This window comes from Acanthopagrus latus, chromosome 3 (genome assembly GCF_904848185.1).
Source record: "Acanthopagrus latus isolate v.2019 chromosome 3, fAcaLat1.1, whole genome shotgun sequence".
In the NCBI taxonomy this organism is placed as follows: domain Eukaryota; kingdom Metazoa; phylum Chordata; class Actinopteri; order Spariformes; family Sparidae; genus Acanthopagrus; species Acanthopagrus latus.
In genome coordinates this window covers 5,620,867-5,640,549 of record NC_051041.1, presented here as the reverse complement: position 1 = coordinate 5,640,549, position 19,683 = coordinate 5,620,867, and the positions used below count along the sequence as shown (strand labels likewise).

The window sequence follows — 19,683 nt, the reverse complement described above, 5'->3', positions numbered from 1 at the left end:
TGAGTGCACTACTGCCAGTTGAAACTAAATAAAAAGAAACGTAGCTTTGTGCATTGGGGACCTTATTTGCCCTGTTTAATCAAACTCATATTGAGTGTCATCCCAACAGCTGAGGCTGAATTTGTCCATCACATCAGTGTGAGTGAGTCTTGAGAGCTCATCTCAACATGTGGCTAAATACTAATGTTTACTTCTTGCAGGCCCATGTATTGGTATTTTTTTCCCAGCAGATGTTTTGATTGGTCATAGTGAGACAAGCGCATGTGATTCTGACAACATTATTAACCCATGAGGGTGTGACAGCGAGTCAGCATGCACAAACACCAGGAGCCTGGAACCGAAGCGGCGACCCAAACCTAACCCAGTGTTAAAATGTCTTCAGCGAGACAAGAAACAACAGCGAGAATAAAACGAGGAGAGGTTCCCCGACAGCCTTCAGAAGAAATGTTCGTGTCCGTCCTGTCCGTGCCAGGTATGACTCAACGTTTCACATTTAGGATCGCACGGTTCTTAAGTCGACCGAAGTAGCCCGGCCCGTTTCTATTTATGTGTCAGTGGGTGGTAAGCTCTTCCATGTCTAGAGAGCATCCTCTTAAATCCACCCTCACCTGCTGGGTGACCCTCAAACACGGGCCGATGTAAGGTTTCTCTTTGACAAGCCTGAAGTTGTAGAAAGTCTGTTTTTCGTACAGCTCTACACAGAGACTGTCCTGCTGCTGGATTAGATTTTCACAGCAACACACACACACACACACAAACACACACACTTGACAGATCTCTCTCCAACATGACCTGTCGCTAATCAGGTTAAACATAGCAGCAGGTGATCCGGCGCTGTTCCCAGAGTGACCCACTGTACAGACAGACTGATCTCAATCCCTTCACCTCCTCTGGCCTCCTCACTCCTGCTCACAGGTAATTCGTCCTTGCCGTCCACACAGTTGACTTAAGCGGCCGTGAATTTGGCTGAACAATGCCGAGGCGGGAAAGTGAGTGGACAAACACAAACACAGGTGCAGATCTGCAGGAAACAGCAGGACGGGACGGGCGCATACAATTAATCTTCTGGAAACGCACTGCGCAGTCGCTTTTTGGTCGCAGGCATTAACACTGACTTCCTCTGGCTGGAAACTCTTTAAAATCTCAACTTGACTTCCACTTTGTTCATCCTCAGTATCAGGGTCTTAACTGAGCGAGGGTTCACTGTATTTTCCACATTTGGTTTGTGACAAAATGTAAATGTTCTGATTGCATGTGTTGAAGAATGGACAAATTGTTTCATCTACAAAATATGGAAAATACTGAAATATGAGCACCTGACTTTCCCAGAGCCTGAAGGGATGTTTTCAAGGGCTTCTTCGGTCCAAACATATGTTTAGGGTGGAATGATGCATAGGACTTTTATTGAAATGATATTTGTTTATGGTAAAAATACGAGTCTGCGTTGAAATTTGAGCCGACAAATGTTATTCTATAGACCACAGAAAAATCTTTGTTTGGTCATGGTCATCTATTTCAATGAAAATGAGAATAATGATGCAAAAACGATCATTCCCTCTAATAATCTGAAGCATATCACAACTGCAATGTCAGTAAAGTTTTCTGGTATCCCTGCCCACTTTATCCAATCAGGACAGAGAGCTCCATAAAGAGGCGGTCCTGTCACAGAGAGCAGGACCCTCCAGTTCTGGCTCCGACACCGGCAATGGATGAACAGGGAAAGTTACCAATTCCAGCGTTCCAGGTGACGGCTTATACCACCAAAACAGGCCAAGAATAGAAGAAAAGAAAGAGGCAAAGAGAGCTGCCTCCTAAAAAGAAAGGAGGGAGGGGCATGCTAACAGCAGAGCGGACAGGAAGTTAGCTAGAACGACACTTAGAGCGGCTTTAAAAATGTAATATTTGGGATCATGCAACTAGTCAATACTCTTTTTGATGGACAATCAGAGGGAAAAGTGCAAATTTGCTTCCTGGCTGAGAGTGAGACTCATAAGTGTCCATTATATATGAAGCTACGGCCAGCAGACAGTTAGCTTAGCTTAGCATAAAGACTGTAACCAGAGGGAAACTGCTAGCCTGGCTCTCCTGGCTTTGGCTTCATTTTGTTCAAATCATCCCCACAGCAGCCAACTTTCCTCCACACAGTACAGCTGGGGTGAAGTAAAGGTGAGTGAAACAAAAAGAAAAAAAATAGGTTTTACTGTTTGCATCCGTCAGGAAAGAGTTCAGCAAACAAGTAAGACAGCAAATAATGGTCTCTCTCATTTCTGTGTCGACTCCTCAACAATGAAGCTAAAGACTGTGAGTGACGATCACATGTCTGCTGGCTCACACTCCCTCATATCCGTGTTACATTTCCCTGCTCGTCTCCTTCCCTAATCTAAATTACATGCAAATCTGTCCAGTCACATATTATTTCAGTGCTTCAGCCTCATTGTGAAGCACTCAGGCCATCAAAACAAAAAAGAAAAGAAAAAAAAAAACATCCCTGCACTCAAGTTACAGGATATCAATCTGTATTTATTTTCACTTTCACTGTGAACTATGTCATGCGGTGTTGTTCATAAGGTGATGAGCAGGCTGTAAAAATATGTTTGTTGGCGAAGCCGCTGCATTTCAACACAGGGCTGCAGATATAAGATGACTCAGTGGAAGATTTTAAAAGGAGGACGCCCAGTTCCCTTTCCTACTTCATTTGAATGTGAAACAATTATAAACTCTCCTTGACCCCTGGAGGTTTTGAAATTTAAATAATGCTTGTTAGTTGACGGCGGGAGCCGGTTCATTTTGCTGCGAGGTTTGAGTTCAGCAGCAGGGCATGAATCATGTGCGTCAGAGGCATCCGATTCAGAACCAACGAAGGCAGAATGAACGGGCTGCGAGAATCAAGATAGAAAACTGAGGCTGATCACTTGCTGTTTCTTTTGTTCTTGTACTATAGGGCATTTCCAAATCTGGGTCTCATGTCCTTGAGTGTATGTCCAAGTCAATTTGCTGTTGTTTGAATAGCATTTAATAGCCATTTATGTTGGAAGGGGATGTCCGACAGAAAGGCCAAGTGGTGAAAATACTAAAATTACAGCCTACATTTAAACTGATGCTGATATTTTTAGGTCGGCCTTTCTTAAGGTCTCTAAAAATTCATTTTGCTGTTGACCTCGTCTACGCAGGACATCACTTAGCTTCCTACACCAGCAGGCCCAACAACTAAATGCTCACAACGAGCTCCACTCCCAGGTCTGGCTTCAGAAGGGGGCCCTGCTTTCCCTATCCATTTTTTTCAATCGATTCATATGGCGTCTTCAAATCGCTCTTCTGCCCCCTCCCCTGGAACCAGTTTGCCCCTGGAGACGTCACCTGGCAACATACCTCAGAGAATCACAGGTACGCAGAGATTCTTAGAAGGAGACGCTGCTCCTCCTCCCTCTGGAGGTTTTCCAGGCAGCTGGGAGTAGAACCAGCAACATACATACTTCATCTGGCCTGGGAACGCCTCGGGATCCCCCAGGAGGAGCTGGAAAGCGTTGCTAGGTAAGTAGGTGTCTGCAATACCCAGCTTAGCTTACGTTCACCATGACATGACCCTGTACAAGCAGAGCAAGCAAGCCCCACAAAGGCTGAAAGTAGCTGAGGCAGAAAGTGATTTAATAATAAATGACCTGGGAAGCACCGTGTTTGTTGACGTGCCCTCCAGGCCTGACTAACGAGTTTGCGTATTGAAATCTGATCACCATGTAGGCAGGATCGAGATGAAGAGAACCCTTACTGAGACCAGGTGCGAACACAAAAGCCGACGCATCAGGTGTCATTATCCAGATACTGTGTCCAGAGACAGATGATGTTAATACCTGCAGGTGTACAGGTGTGCTGCAAACTGATATCGACCTTTACAAGGGACCACTGAAGCGGTTCTAGTAGAGCAACATCTCACTAAGACACATAATACTGACTTTTTACATTCATTTCCAACTAATTTATATGTTCTACTGCATCACATTTTACAATTTTCCTGCATAACTTGTCTGCTGTGAACTTAAAGCGGCTCTGTGGAAGCCGATTGTTTGTTTACGTTAGTGGATTTCTAACGTTAGCCGCTGTTGCTATCTGTTAGCAGACCAGCGAGTGGCAAAGAGACGAGACACTCGAGAACAGTCATATATTTGGATTGTCGTGGAAAATCTGGCCCAGGTCCTTCACAATGAAATCCACAGTCAGGCTGCATTAAACAACTTGGCTTGTGTGGTAAACTGAGAGAAATGTGGAAGATCCCACGTTACAATCTGCTCACATATGGCTCCTTATTCTCACAAAGAGCCCCTTTGACAGAACTGATCACAAACTATTCCTAAACGAAAACTGAATGTGGGTCGCAACTAACAATATTTTCTATTGTTGATTAACCTGTTCATATGATAATTAGTCTATAAGATGTCAAGAAAATGGGAAAAATGCTCATTACAATTCCTCAGAGCCTAAAGTGACGCCTTCAGATTACTACTTTTGTCTAACAAACAGTCCAAAACCAGAAGTCACTTCATTTACTGTCGTATATATCAAAGAAAAGCAGCAAATTCTTCTTGAATTTAAGAAGCTGAAACCAGCAAACGTCTGAAGAAACGAAGAACGTTTCAGAAACAATTAGACTATGAATCATTGGATCATTGCAGCTGTAAATGGAAGCAGTACAGGGAAACACACAGAGGGTGGACAAAATAATGTAAAAAACTTATGATACAATTTGAATACTGACTTCCTTTGAGATTATCTGTGACTTTGACGTCAAGGCCGTCAGTGCTGATCTCTCATGAGGCTGGTGTTTTTTTTCAGGTTGTAAATACAAGTAATGGATTTATCACATCCTATGTCCTGCGTAAATCAAATAAAGCACGATTGTAGTTCACTTGTCTGCGCCTCCAAAGCAATTAAATCATAATTCAGTGCGACAGCAGCTTCGCTCATCAGCGATGCTGCTGCTGCTGCTCGTGTTCCTCAGGTGGTTCCTGTGTCATGGAGACCGGCTTCCCCTCCGGCAGGACTCCCACGCTCACGGGAGCCGTAACCAGACACCTGCTTTTTGTTTTGTTCGATGCTCTCCAGGTGGATAAAAGAACAGATGAGGGTGGAGGTGGCAGGGAGGAGGAGGAGGGGGCTTGTATAGAGGAGGAGAAGCAGGTGCGTCACGGATATTTGGTTTCAGCTATTTTCTCTCAGCGCAGGCAGGGCGATAAGAGGAAGAAGCGGCAGAGGGAAGAGGGAAGTGCTGCGGGGAAAGTTATTTGCCTGTGAATCGAAGAGTTTTTCTGACCAGAGCTGCAGCGAGAGTCACTGCGAGGGAGAGAAGACGGAGAAGGAGAGGGAGGCACATTTACAGGACTACATCTCTTTTTTTTTCTCCATGCACTCCATCACCTGGACGCTCGGCAGCTAGACAGACGTTTCATTCATCAGAGACCCCTGCGCCCGACAGCTAATATAAACCAAAACACGTAGGAGGACATGAAGACCGGCAAGAAATCCTTCATAGGTAGGTGCTGCTTTAATTCACCGTCGCGTTATGAGATTGGGGATTGTTGTGCAGCCTCTCAGCAGCACAGCAGAGGAGGATGCACCTGAAGACGTGCAACTTTTCCTGTATCGCAGGTTCACATATTTGCTCTCAGCCGACAGCTCAGACATCTTAATGTCATCCCCTGCTGTTTGCCAATTCAATCATGTGATTATTATTTGTTTATTGACTATTCACTTGCTTCCTCCCTTTCACATTCTCTCCATTTGCTTTGACGTCATCGGCAGCCACTTAGATTTGCTTTTTTTTTGGCCGCACAAACCACAGGATGCCAAATTTTTTTAAAAAAGGGCATCGTCTGACACTCCTCCGTCTGTCCTTGGGTCATTTTATTATGTCACCTCTCTCTCGCTTTTCATCTCATTTGTCACACGGGAGGATGAAAGCTAGCGCCTTGACAGCGTCACCAGGACTGAGAGGATCGGATGATTTTGGCATTCAGTGACAACCTGATAAACTGTTTTGTTCCCATGGACACACACACACACACACACACACGGAAAATAAGGGGTTTATGTAATAGCTCCACATGTTAAGGGAAGAATCTGACACATTAGGGAAATATGATTGTGTGATTCATCGCCCGAAGTTAGACGAGAATATTGAGACCACTCTCATGTCATACGGCAAATATAAAGCAAGAGCTCGTCGATGGTTAGCATAGCTTAGCATGAAGACTGACAACTGGGGGGGAACAAAATCTATAAAAACAACAAGTTATCATCCTGGAGTCTCAACTTTTGCCTATCGAACGTACATGTATGGTGATGACGAGACTCCAGGGAGTTTAAACATTAAGAAACTGTTTACACAACTTCTTGTTTTTCACACTTTTGGGGGAGGAGGTATTCCATCCTTCAGCTTAATCTACAGGTAGCAGTTATTCATCCACAAATAACCTAAACTGTGCACACCGTTAGCTTCAGACAGAGTCAGGCTAGCTACTTCCTATGTTAACTGATTGCTGGCTATCATCATACATGATATAAGAGTGGAGTATCAATCATCTCAACTCCTGGCAGGAAAACAAAAAAGTAAATGTTCCCAAATTTCCGACCATTTGTTTAAGACATGAATCCTGTTCATTTCTATTTCTCAGTGGTGCATGAAGCCAAAACAGTTTCACTTCCAGGGTATAAAATTACTCAAATATTCAGCATTGTGCAGCCAACAGAGCACAAACACCGGAGCCTTCCACTGGCTGAGGCGGCCAGCTCCCTCGCTACTTGAATTTCGTCTAAACTTTCCAAATGTTATTCGATAAAACGGATCCGATAACGTCATTGCGTGAGGGTTGGAAGGCTCAAAAAAATGTATCCAGTGTTTTACAGCTGTTTTTTTCACAATAAACTAATGGGGGGAAAGGCTGTGTAGGCCTCTGTGCATCATGTGATGTAGTTACACAAATTGGCAACAATGCAAAATTGGTTTTGCTCTGGGATCCTGGTTAACGCTCGAGTCTCCTTTATATCTTTGTTTGTGTTTCTGGGTGTTAGCCACGGCCGCACAAAGCCTTCCCGTAAACTTCACTTCACTCATCGACGTCTGGAGAAGCTCAGTCGGTGTCTGCTTGGGATTAGGGGCATCACACTTGGGCACAGACCAAAGTGGCTTTGGGGGTGATTGGATCAGACTTTAACCAACAACTCTCCCTCACATTTGAACTCAATAAAGACGCCACTCAGTGAGCTCTAACCGCCTGCTTCCAATTTGGAAAAACACGGCGGCTGTTTGGGAAATTTCCACGCGCGCCACATGTAAGATCATCCACATCTTGTTCTGGTTGCCGCTGACGACGGTCCTGACATGCAAGCCCACAAATTGTCATCCGGTTATAATTTAAATAACAGAGCTGATCGCTGTCATCGCCATCCAGACCGCCTCACACACTTCATTAATTGGTTTTGCTTCCAGCTGTCACAGTCGATTGATTCTCAGTGGATGTTTTCCAGATGAATATTTCATAGAGATAACTGACCCTCGTGAGGGTTTTACGCTGGATTTGCGACGCCGTCAACACTCAGCAAACCACATCAAACTATTAACTTGGTGGCAGCGCGTTCGCTTTATTTACCGCTCACTTCACACACTAGAGCTTAAAGCTTTATTCCGCCCGTCGCATTTCATATGAGCACGATGCAGGAACGAGAAGAGAAACGGGGAACTGCATCCGATAACGGAAGTCACCGCTGTCCACTGATTCATGATGTCTGGCCTATAAATGGGTGGTGCGGTTAGTGAATGAGAGCCTGGTGCTCTGAATGAAAACGTCTTTTTTTATCTGCTTCCTCTCCGCTGAACTGCGAACCTGCTGTATGGAGTCACATGCTGCAGAAGTGTGTTAGACTGGAGGAGTGCGGCTCACCATGATGATAGTAATTATCGCAGTAATAGCAGTCACGTTAATATAATTAATGGAGGCTTTGAGGTTTCAAAATAGGCTGGATCATCCCTCTTGCTTGGCAGCGTATTAAAGCAATGCACCATTTGTTATAAACTGGCAGCAGTGCGCGTATGAGCAGCACATGAAAAGAGGCAACATTTCTTCCATCGTTTTATCTGGAGAAGCAGGCGCATGAGCAGCCATCTAATCCCTGCAGAGAAAAATGAAATAAAAAAAAACACTTCTCATCTCCTGCCTGGGAATTGAGGACGGGAAACAAAGATGGTTGTAATTCAAGCTCTGGTTTCATGAGCCAAAACCTGCTCCCACCTCGCTGGGGGGCCCCGAGGCTGCACTGCGGCGCCGTCGGACTGGGCCGCCACCTCCGGTCTGTGCCTGTGCGGTTCCACCGTATGAGTAATACTAAGTGCCAGGAGTGTGTGAGAGGACGACGGAGGCGGAAAAGAGGAACTGGAGGGAGATGTGATGTTTGCGGAGATCTGAGGCCGGTGAAGCTGGCATGACAGACGTGGGTGTGAAACTCGCAAGGCCGCGATCGCTCCTGGGAGCCGGTCAACGAGACCTACGGTGTAATTAGAGATCCTCCATCCTCATTAGCCGGCAGCCTTCCTGCCAGTCCCACAGTTGGTCGCTGAGGACCTGTTTGCCTTTATGACTCACTCATCCACCTTCTGCTGCCTCCCACCTACAACACTGGAAGCAGGCAGCAAGGCAGGTAGAAATCTAGTTATTTTTTTTACCTTTTATATTTGAGTCAAAGAGTGAAGCATCCAATTTTTTTTTTTTTTTTTTTTTGACGAATAAACCCCCGGCAGTGTCTCATTTAACCGTACTTAACACTGTTCTGACAGCATTCACAGGATCCTTAGAGACTTTTCAAACCATCTGTTAGAAACATATTCGCTCTGTTGCACAGTAATGCAGATTTTTTTTCATCTTTTTTCTCCAAAGTTGCAGCTTCTTTTGTTAATCCAAATAAATATGGAAATGACATACTTCTTGTTATTGTTAAAGACCACAAGGCAGTGGTGGAATCTAATTGAGCTTACTTTTTTGGAGTATTTCCATTTTTTCATGCTACACTGCTATACTAAGGCCTCACAATACACAATATGTATGTTGATACTTTATAATCTCCTTTATAATCTCCACAAATAACAGTTCATAAATCCTAGAACTGGGTGGTAAAGTAATATTTTTGACCAAATACATTGACATAAATATTGTGACAAGGTTGTAGGGATGGCTAAAAAGTTTTAAGTTAAATTAATGATAAACAATCATCAGTAATGTGGACATATTAAATAAGTGGATAGAGGCAAGTATTAGAAAAATAAGAAAATTATGCCAAGTTCCTAAAAATGACAGGACAACACTTATATAATAATAATAAAGATAATATCGATGATTTGTTGCCCAGCCCTAGTTGCTAGCTACTTTTAACACAGAAGTCATATGAACAGCTTATACATGATGCATTACTTCCTGCTGTATCGTAGGCAACCGAACGCGTTTCAGTGTCTTAATGACGCACCTAACGACCCACACGCGTGCAGTTTGAGTCAGCGGCTCACATGTGGCCCCGTCTGACTTCACGTGTGACCTTCACGACTGTGAGCCGACGCTCCCACTCAGAGCTGGACGAGAGGTGAAACGTCTTCGAGAAAGCTGTCGCCTACGATACAGCAGCTAGAATTACAGTGACCCGGACGACGGCGAACCTTCATCAACATGATGCATCACCATACTGCTGATCTACCCTGTCGTGTACAATGAATTTAAAACTTCATTTTATCATGTCAACATTGAAATGCGCTCACATGTATTTATTAGTGATACAAACAGAATCATTTAATAATCTATAATGATACAAAACGCTGAAAGGAGCCATTTTTTTGACAGTATTTAGATTTATTGTGTCAGATTCAGGACTTTCACAAGTAATGGTGTCTTGTCAGAACGTAGTCTTCTTATTTTATGAGTTGTGTTTCATTCAGCACTTATCTTTAACAAAAACAGCACGGACATTTTCATCCAGATGGTTAGAAGAGTATCAAAAGAGGCCGTGATCAGTGTTTGTACAACAATATTTAAAATCACAATGTGAACGACAATATGAAAGAACTCATTCTTAGTGGTGGATTATCAACTAAATCTACAGCTTTCCTTTTCCTGTTGACCACGACAGCTGTTTTCATAAGTAAATCTCTAAAAACACACTGTACATTACCTGTTCAGCATCAGACAGCTGACAGACACAAACAGCAGCTAATAAGAGAACATAGTTGAACATTTAGACGCAGATATTTCCCTCAGGAGATGGTGGAGACCAAAAACAGAGAGTGGATATCATCCGACAGACACAAACACAGCACCAACGTGACGTTGCCTGATGTGCGAATGAGCAACTGTTTGCTAACATAATAAAATAAAAGGTGATGATGTGTCAGCGCTGTGTTTACAACCTGTTCCAGCTGCCCCGCAGTAGCAAAACAAAATGCAATTTACTGCAATGTTTTTCAAAGATCGTCTAGTGTTTACATTTCAGAGGATTCTTGGCTCTGGGTCCTGAATGCAGCATTAGAGGCACAAGCTGGGGTTCATCTCAGATGCTGCTAAGACTCCGACCTGCAGCCCCTGAAGGGGGCCTGTAGTCATGTGGCACCACGCTGAGGCTGGGGAGTTTTAACACTTGCTCGAGGGAACAACCCAAGTCATCTTTATTTCACGCGTTACCAGAGATGACGACATGATGCGCTTGAATAATTTACAGAATGCCAACATGAGGTGAGTAAAAAGCCCCCCGCGAGGCCCGGCGAGAGGTGTCGCTGACATGTAACTGGATCTGGTGTGTAAACAGAGATGAAGCTCTCCGGGTCCTGTGACATGATTCACTACTAGATGGGCTTCAAACCGGCTGGTATCGCTACGCCACAGCTCAGCCGCTCAACTTCCTCTTTCGGCAATTCAAGAACTCTTGGTCCTGTGATCGTCTCACTTCCATTAAATCAAGCATGACTGTCACATGTCAAACTCGGGAACAAAACTCCAGAGTTTCCCGCCTGTCAGAGCTCAGCTGAGTGAACCTCTGAGGGCCGGAGCGGAGCAGGTGTTTTTAAAAAGAACAGAAGTGGAACAAGCGCTCGGATCGTTTATGGAAGTGAAAGTTGTAGAGCTGCAGCAGCCATCACTCAATAATCTGAACAGTATATACGGTGCCACAGAAGATGAAGCGTGGTTATGGTGAGGGGAAGTTCACGCTGAGGCTGAAAAATACCTGCTTCAGTCGACACACAAACATCTGGAAACTCTCTACAATCTCTAGTGGTTTGTCACTTGCAGATGTTGAAACTCAGCCTTGAACTGTGGTCGCTGGCGTGGCAGCCCTCTGGCCTTTAGGTTTTGGACCGCTGGCCAAACAAAACGTGACGTTCAAAGACGTCCTTATTTTACAACGCTTAAAAGACAAAACAATTTGTCAATCAATTGAAAAGAAGGTGATGAGAACAACCCTTAGGTGCAGCCCTGTACTCATAATATCATATTATTTGATCATTTGTAGCCTTTACTGCTGTAGCTGCTTATTGGACGCTTGTTTACCTGTTTTACATGATGCGGGAGAGTTTTGTCAACAGCTAGAAGAGCTGCACCTAAAGATTAACATCATTATTGATTAATCTAGACTGAAATAGTCTTACGTTTCCTTGTAAGTTGTAGTCAAATAAATGAAGAGTTGTGACAAATAAATGGGCCTTGAAATAAAATACTTGTATTTACTCTCCACCACTGAAAGCAGCCGTTACGAGAGAAGTGTTTTGTCGTGATCACGGAGCGTTGTAACACTCATCTCAAAGCCGTGACTGCTCTGTGAGCGATCTCCACTTCAATCAGCAGTCACAGCAGAGGCTCCCGCGGCCTCCTCCTCAGGCACTATAGCGATCTGCATTATGGCACAGTTACGTAACTTAAAGGGTTAGTGGACCACATCTCTGACAGCTGGACTGATTACTGATGCGGCTTAAGGGAGCATGATGTCATATGTGAGTTTCTCTGAATTTATATAATTCTGCCGTGCAAAGTCACCTCCACGACCTTGACCCCCATCCACAATACACTAATTATTCAGAATGCAGCACATGGAGGTTTCAGCAGATCTCACGGATTTAAAAACAGGATTGTTGAAATAGGATTGTTGGGGGGGGGTTTTTTTCCTTTGTTTTCTTTTAATCGTGCATTTCTGTAGCTTTTATGTAGATGATCTGGGTCACAAACTGCAGCCCTTCCAGGCTGACGCTGAGATGCAGCAGTGGTGACATACATTTCTCGACGCCCTTTCAAAATAAAGCGATCCCGGCTCGTTTTTTTTTTTGGGAGGGTCTGCAAGACATCAGAGAGAGAGGGACTGTGCGACTGTCTTTTCATGTGATGGCAGTTTATCCCCCCCTCTTTTGATATCTGACATAAGCCCCTTTGTGTGCACGGTGATTACAGTCAGTGGGAGCTTTTCATTGAGAGAAAACGATGAAGAGGAGGAGGAGGAGGAGGAGGAGGAGGAGGAGGTGGGTGAGCTCTCCCCTCACCACCTCCTCCTCTGCGGTGAGACCTCCTCGTCATCCCCCGCCTGCTGCAAGGCAAGATATGGCTGCGGCGGAATCCCGTGACGTCACGCCCCCCCTAGCGGTTGCCGTGGAGACACCGTTGACGACAAAGTGGGCGTCGCCTTCCCCCTCCCCCCCCCCCCATGAGCACCACGTGGTCCGTATATAAGAGCCGGCTGACTGTGAGCAGCGGCAGCACAGAGCGCAGCGCGGCCGGAGGAGATGCGTGTAGGAGCGGACCAGTGACACACACAGGAGACGGACTATTATTGATTATTCCTTCTTCTTCTTCCTCCTCTTCTTCTTCTTCTTCGTGCTTTTTATTGGATATTTATCTTGTCTGCTCAACATGGCTGTGACCGAGGCTGGATGCGATCTTACTTACTGCAAAATGCGGGGGATTGTCGCCGTTCTCACCGGTGAGAAACACAAAAATAATAAGAATAATAATACAATTATCAGAGTTCATATTGATAACTTAACCTGCTGATGTATTGATTAATGACGCAAGTTGAACGTGTTTTATTCATTCGTGAGCAGCCAAGAGTTAAAATTAAAATTAAAAAAAAAAAAAAAAAAAAAAAAAAGGAGACTGCAAAGTGACTTTTCCGCTCCAATTTCATGGAAATATCACATAAATCGCCTTTAACTGTTTAAGTGTTAATCTGCTTAGAAAAAAAAAAAATCCCCTAACTGATTTATTGCGCTGCGCTGGGGATCTGGGATGGAAAATGCTTTGTTGGCCACCACTGTTGGTATCTGAACGAGTGACCCAAGTGGTTGCATAACCTGTAAGCCCGCAGCATCAGCACGCAAATCTACCCTGTGACAGGCTGCGTTGAACTGAAAAAACAAACAAACAAACAAACAGCGGATTACAGCTCCAATAGACATTTTTCTCCTCTAATGAAAGACTGAATGTTTTTTTTGCATGAGGCTTCATCATCTTCATCTTCATCACAGGCTGACTTCTTCTTCCCTCCTCTCTCTCTCCATCTGCAGCTTTCATCAAGGAGAGGAAGATGGGGCTGAACGACTTCATCCAGAAGCTGGTGTCGACCCCTCATATCTGCCAGCAGTGAGTGTTTTCTATTTAGGGAGAAACATGTTACATGAGTGTGTGGCACAGGGAGCATCCTCTTGGCACCGGTCGCTTCCCGGCTCTAGTATTTATTTCTGATGGTTAGCCCATTCATGATCAGGGTCCAATCCCATCAGCCACCTGAGTTTGGCAGGACATTCTGTGAGCAGTGTAATCTTGGTCCGAGAAGCCGGGGTAAGAATAGTCCTTTCATGACGAGCCTGTTAACAACCTCTCCTCCTCCTCCTCCTCCGTTGCTGCCACTGCCGCCTAATCACCTTTCCACAAATCCCCTCTGTCCCCTAGACGAGGATAAACCGGTAATTCAGTTATTACATGACGAAAGACGGTGTCTCGACATCCAGGTCGGGTGTGGTGGAAAAATACCTGGGACGCTGCATCTGTCCCCTCCAGATGCTCCGGGAAGGGCACCCTGAGCTGGACCTCCGAGTCCTGCAGAGCCACCTGGACCCTCCTGTAGTGGGTCAGAGGCTTAAACTTAGTCTCAGACAGGTCAGACTGTTAAACGTGACCCGTCTCAGTCGTTCACGGCCCAGCAGGGAGCGTTCATTCAGCTTTTCAGCCGCGCAAACTCCCGTGGATCCTGTGACTTCCCTGTGCCACAAAACTCAGTAACACATAAATCATACTGACCCCCAAAAAAAGGAAACACAAAAGCCACATTGTTAAAAGTCCGATTAAAGTTCATCTCGTGACCAAAGCTCTCATGTTTTTTCTCCCGCAGCGTTGAGGTTAACAACTTCCTGAAGATTGACGAGAATCAAAACGAGGAGATTGAGAATGATGACATTCTTGACCGACCGGTAAGCAGCAGAAACTGTTCACAGACTGCATGACTCACTTCTCTCCAAAACTACAGCAACGTACTGACACACTTCCTCATTTCTTTTCTTTCAGATGTACCTAAATTCACGAAGTTCACTGGCTGAGGAGACTCAGTAAGTAGCTTTGTGCAAATGTTAAATGTTAAACGCTGTCAGCAAAAGCTCTCTAGAACAAACGCAGTCCAAGTAAAACTCCTAATCATCTGTCTCTTCCTCTGTGTTAGGATCAAACCTTGTGATTTTGACTACCTGAAAATCATCGGCAAAGGCAGCTTTGGAAAGGTGAGCGCGTCTTAACTTTTCTCGTGCATAACCGACTTCTTTTTTTTTTCTTTTTTTTTTTTACTTCCTCATATCTGTCAGCACCGTCACTGACTCAAATATTTGTTTCAATACAGGTTCTGCTGGCTCGACACAAGGAGTCGACCAAATACTACGCTGTCAAAGTGCTCCAGAAGAAAATCATCATGAAGAAGAAAGAGGTAAGACCTTTAGATAAAGTCTTTTATGTCTTTAACTTTTCATTCATACACCTCAATCCATCTTCTCACAGTTTAATTATGTAAATTGTCATATTAACTTCTATGTGTTCCTTCCAGCAAAAGCACATCATGGCTGAGCGCAGCGTGCTGATGAAGAACATCAAGCATCCCTTCCTGGTCGGGCTGCACTACTCCTTCCAGACTACTGACAAGCTGTACTTCGTCCTCGACTACGTCAACGGCGGCGAGGTGAGTTCAGACCTCACAACACTCGAAAATCAGAGCCAGAATCGGGTCAGAAGAACATCAAAGTGTGTTCTAGGTTGTTGCTGACAGATGTTTGTCTGTTTTTTTTTGTTTGTTTTTTTTTCTTTCCAGCTGTTCTACCATCTGCAGAGAGAGAGGATCTTCCTGGAGCCCAGAGCCAGGTTCTACGCTGCTGAAATTGCAAGTGCACTTGGCTACCTCCACTCCCTGCACATCGTGTACAGGTGATGAGCGGACCTACACTGCCTCCTAGTGGACTCTGTTAACATGATCAATGCTGAACTGCACTGAAGGCGGACGGGAGGCATTTTTCTAAACGCTTTTTTTTCCTTCTTTTTCCATCACAGGGACCTGAAGCCCGAGAACATCCTGTTGGACTCACAGGGCCACATCGTCCTCACAGACTTCGGCCTCTGCAAAGAAGGTGTTGAGGCCAACGGGACAACAACAACCTTCTGTGGGACACCTGAGGTACACAACAAATCTCCCGATTCACCACACACACACTCCACCAGTTGTAATCGTCTGACTTGTATTAACTCTTTCTCGTCTCTTTCCGTGCAGTACTTGGCCCCTGAGGTTCTCCAGAAGCAGGCGTACGACCGCACAGTTGACTGGTGGTGTCTGGGATCCGTTCTCTACGAGATGCTCTACGGACTTGTAAGTTAAATCTGTCCCTTTATACATCCTCATACGACTCTGCTGCTCATTCACGCACTGAATAAACTTAATTTGTTGTTGCTGCTTTTGCTTTCCAGCCTCCGTTCTACAGTCGAAACACAGCTGAGATGTACAACAACATCCTGCACAAGTCTCCCGTGCTCAAGCCCAACGTGTCGAACGCCGGCAGGGAGCTGCTCGAGGGGCTCCTGCAGAAGGACCGGACCCAGAGGCTGGGAGTGAAGGACGATTTTGTAAGTGTGCACAGCTGACTTTTTATAGAAACACGCAACACAAAGAAAGAACTGTACGAGATATGTGTGGCTCTTTTTTTTTTCTATAAACCTGCTAATCTGGAAACGTCTTTCTTCCTCCAGCTCGAACTCAAGTACCACTCCTTCTTCTCTCCAATCAACTGGGAGGACCTGATGGCTAAGAAGATCACTCCTCCATTCATCCCTTCAGTGGTAAGTTCAAACTAGGGCCGTGACCCACTTTTCTCAACCTATAGCACATTTTCCGCTGGTAGTACACAAGCTCCCTCTAGTGGTAGGTGGTGGTTAAAAACATTAAGCACCATCAACACTTATGCAAGTTTTATATTGCCTATAATATTTGCTCACACATCATCCCTGTTTTTGCTGAGATGTTCGGTCAAAACTCTCTCAGGTCCTCAAACACACAAAATGCTAAAAGGCAGCATAACAGCCACATTTTTGCATCATCAGTAACTTAAAACATCAATTACCAAACTACAGTGGTATTATGCATTACAATAAACCTCAGTGGGTGCTTTAGATGTCTAAATCCTGTCCTCTCCGCTTGGTTTCACAGACCGGTCCCACAGACCTCCGACACTTCGACCCCGAGTTCACCCACCTGCCCGTGTCCTCCTCTCTGTGCACGGACGCCCCGACTGTGACCAGCAGCGTCAAGGAAGCGGCCGGAGCTTTCCCGGGCTTCTCCTACGGGCCTCCAGCCGATCACTCCTTCATGTGAACGTCGACACGCTGACCCGTCTGTCAGAGGAACCAGGACAAAATCTCTGGATTTAGAGTCTTATTTCTTGACTGAGGGGGACCACGCTGGAGCAGCCTGTATGGTGGAGAGGGGGGGGGAGACGTTACACAACCTGATGAGAGGATCTAACTGACATGATGGACATGAAAACTTTTTCGGGGATCTTGTGCATGAAAAGTGTACAGATGGGTACTCTCATGTTACAACACCACTGGGCCCTACTCTTCTGCCTCAACCACCCCAAAATTAAAAAAAACAAACAAACATGTGTGCCAAGTATGGAAGCACTCTGAGGTCATTAAACATCGCTCTCTCCGAGGACTCGGGACCTCACAGCTACTGGTGAAGTGACGTGAAGAGAAGTGCCTGAGGTTAAAAAGGCAGTTTGGAACGGCAGCAACGGCGTCATCGGAAACCGCAAATCCATTTTCACCCGTTCTGGGCTTTCTGACCCGAGCGCTCGCTGCTGAGGGTGATGCCTTCAGCTACACGTCTACATATGTTAAAACTGTTTCTGTTATGTTTTCATGTAAATGCTCAATTGCACTCGAGGAAACAAGGGTCAAGAGAAGTTAACCGTTCCCGCTTTAAGCATCAGCAACTCTGGATTAGACAGCTGCATATCTGTGTTTGTTTTCATATCTGTAGTTCGGCATTTCAGTGGTGTACACTCGGACCAAACTGTTAATGATGGTACGCTTTAAAGACTCCTTTTGACCTGTTTGTCCTCATAAACTGAAGATCAATGTTTTACTGTACTGTGTAGAAGAAAAAATAGTTACATTATATTTTATTGAAAAAACCAAAAGGTTTCCCATCTTTTAATAACCACAAACATTCTCTATATTATAAGACAGTTCTGCATATATTATAAATGAGTTATAAATGTTTCCTAGTAAATATAATATTATATAAATATACCTGCATAGATACAATGAAAAAATATCTATATTTCCTGTATGATAATATCTTTTTATTTTTGGTTTTTCAAACGTCTTTTTCTTTCGTGTTAATCTATATCTGCTGTTTGCAAACTTAATTGAAAGACTTCTCTCGTTGATCAGGAGAGACGAAGTGTTGGGAGAGTTCAACCAGCAATAACAGGCCCACACCGATGATAGCACATAATCTTCTTTCGACTACAAGTGATTGCTGTTTTATTGCAAACACTCCGGACAAACTATAGAGTCTGTGATTACAGATGTTTTTGTATTTATGCATCATGTAGAGAAGAACTGTGAATGTCTTGTGCCTGTCCAAGGCGGCCTGATCCATATATATATATATATATATATATATATATATATATATATATATATATATATATATATATATATATATATATATATATATATATATATATATATATATATATATATATATATATATATATATATATATATATATATATATATATATATATATATATTCTATGTACATATCTCTTTTCCCTCAAACCTCTTTGTCCCTTTTCTAGACAATAATCTGTTTAAGGAAGTGCTTCATTAACTCTGAAGAAGGACCACTAGGTGGAGCAGGCGCTGGCTTTCTGCAGCTCTGCATCATACGGTTCTGGAACGTGCAATAAAATCTCGTTAACTCTGAAAGAATAATATCATGTTATCTCTTTTAGCAGAAGTGTTTAGTTGTAATTTATGATCTGATATTATTCAAAAGTAAGTTATTAAGAGAGGATCTTCACAGAGATTGTTCATGACTTTGTTTTGCCCGACTCAGACTCCATACTGTAGAGCTCATTTACAAACCTGCTGAAAAGAAGAAGAAGAAGAAAAAAATAATAATAAGGCAACACACAGTTCTCGATAATTTTCTTCCATATTTGGAAGCATTATTTTTTCTGTTTTGTATTTTTTATGTATATTTATTTTCATGCCACTGCTACTGTATAAAGGAAGAAAATTTACATGATCAACTGAAATATTGAACTGTAATCTGTGTCAGAATTTCAGAAACGGCAAATAAATTCTCTAAATCGAGGCAAGTGTGCTGTTTGCTTTGTACTTTGTAATACTACTAATACTATTTCTGTTGTAATTACTGAATATATAATAATTTGATAACACACATAAAACACATAGAGGGGTAGCTTATAATTATTTCAATTGACAGTGGAGAATCAGACAAGTCAAATAAGGGGTTGATCGATTGATTGATTGGTCTATAAAAGGACAGAATATAGTTAAAAATCGCCACTTAACAAATGTGGCATCTTCATATGTCTTGTTTTACCCAACTTACAATCCAAAACCTGAAGATATTTATTAACTAAGACAAAGAAAAGCAACAAATCCTCACAACTGATGCTGGAACAAGATAACCGGGTAACTAATTCTTTAATTGAAACAGCTGCTGATTCACTTTCTATCAATGCACTAACAAATTCCTGCTTTTAGTGAATTTTTTAGGGTGATCTTCTTTTCAAATAACTAAAAGATTTATCTTTTTACTTCTTTTGATGCCTTTATATTTTATAGGGGTTAGCGTTTCTCCTGATATTTTATGTTTTAACTGATCTTTTCTCAGTTTAATATGTACATATACAGTATATAGCCTATGTTTAATGTCACTTCTTCCTACAATAGGGCTAATTGTGCTCCTTACAATTTCAAAATGACAAATAATCAAAGATGATGAGTTTTATGTCCAAATTCCAAACATCCAGTGACAGAATGACTGAATGAGGTACAATTTACTCAAGTGCTGTTCTTAGGTAATACATTTCAGGTACTTTACTTGAAC

The 19,683-nt window shown here is 43.5% G+C and overlaps 2 protein-coding genes across 6 annotated transcripts in view; one reads left to right on the top strand and one right to left on the bottom strand.

Moving 5' to 3' along the window:
* The window catches only part of si:dkey-154b15.1, a 60,957-nt gene that overhangs the window by 40,434 nt on the left and 840 nt on the right, over nucleotides 1–19,683 (bottom strand). For 2 of the 4 annotated variants that reach the window (XR_005074248.1, XR_005074247.1), the window contains exon 2: nucleotides 16,783–16,998. The gene's annotated coding sequence lies outside the window, so the exon portion shown is untranslated. Of the gene's footprint in view, nucleotides 1–16,782; nucleotides 16,999–19,683 lie in introns of those variants that run through there. The other 2 variants (XM_037092964.1, XM_037092965.1) reach the window with 2 other exon arrangements.
* Nucleotides 5,251–18,226, top strand: si:ch211-195b13.1 (STKc_SGK domain-containing protein). Of its 2 annotated transcripts, none has more exons than XM_037092960.1 (13): nucleotides 5,251–5,524; nucleotides 13,571–13,646; nucleotides 14,395–14,473; nucleotides 14,568–14,608; nucleotides 14,719–14,776; nucleotides 14,893–14,976; nucleotides 15,094–15,225; nucleotides 15,355–15,467; nucleotides 15,591–15,714; nucleotides 15,808–15,903; nucleotides 16,002–16,157; nucleotides 16,281–16,370; nucleotides 16,738–18,226. In XM_037092960.1, the coding sequence occupies exons 1-13, from the start codon at nucleotides 5,497–5,499 to the stop codon at nucleotides 16,900–16,902; spliced, it is 1,242 nt and encodes a 413-aa protein (XP_036948855.1). In that variant the 5' UTR covers nucleotides 5,251–5,496; the 3' UTR covers nucleotides 16,903–18,226. The 2 variants fall into 2 exon arrangements, with proteins under 2 accessions (XP_036948855.1, XP_036948854.1); XM_037092959.1 differs by lacking the exon at nucleotides 5,251–5,524 and adding an exon at nucleotides 12,750–12,987.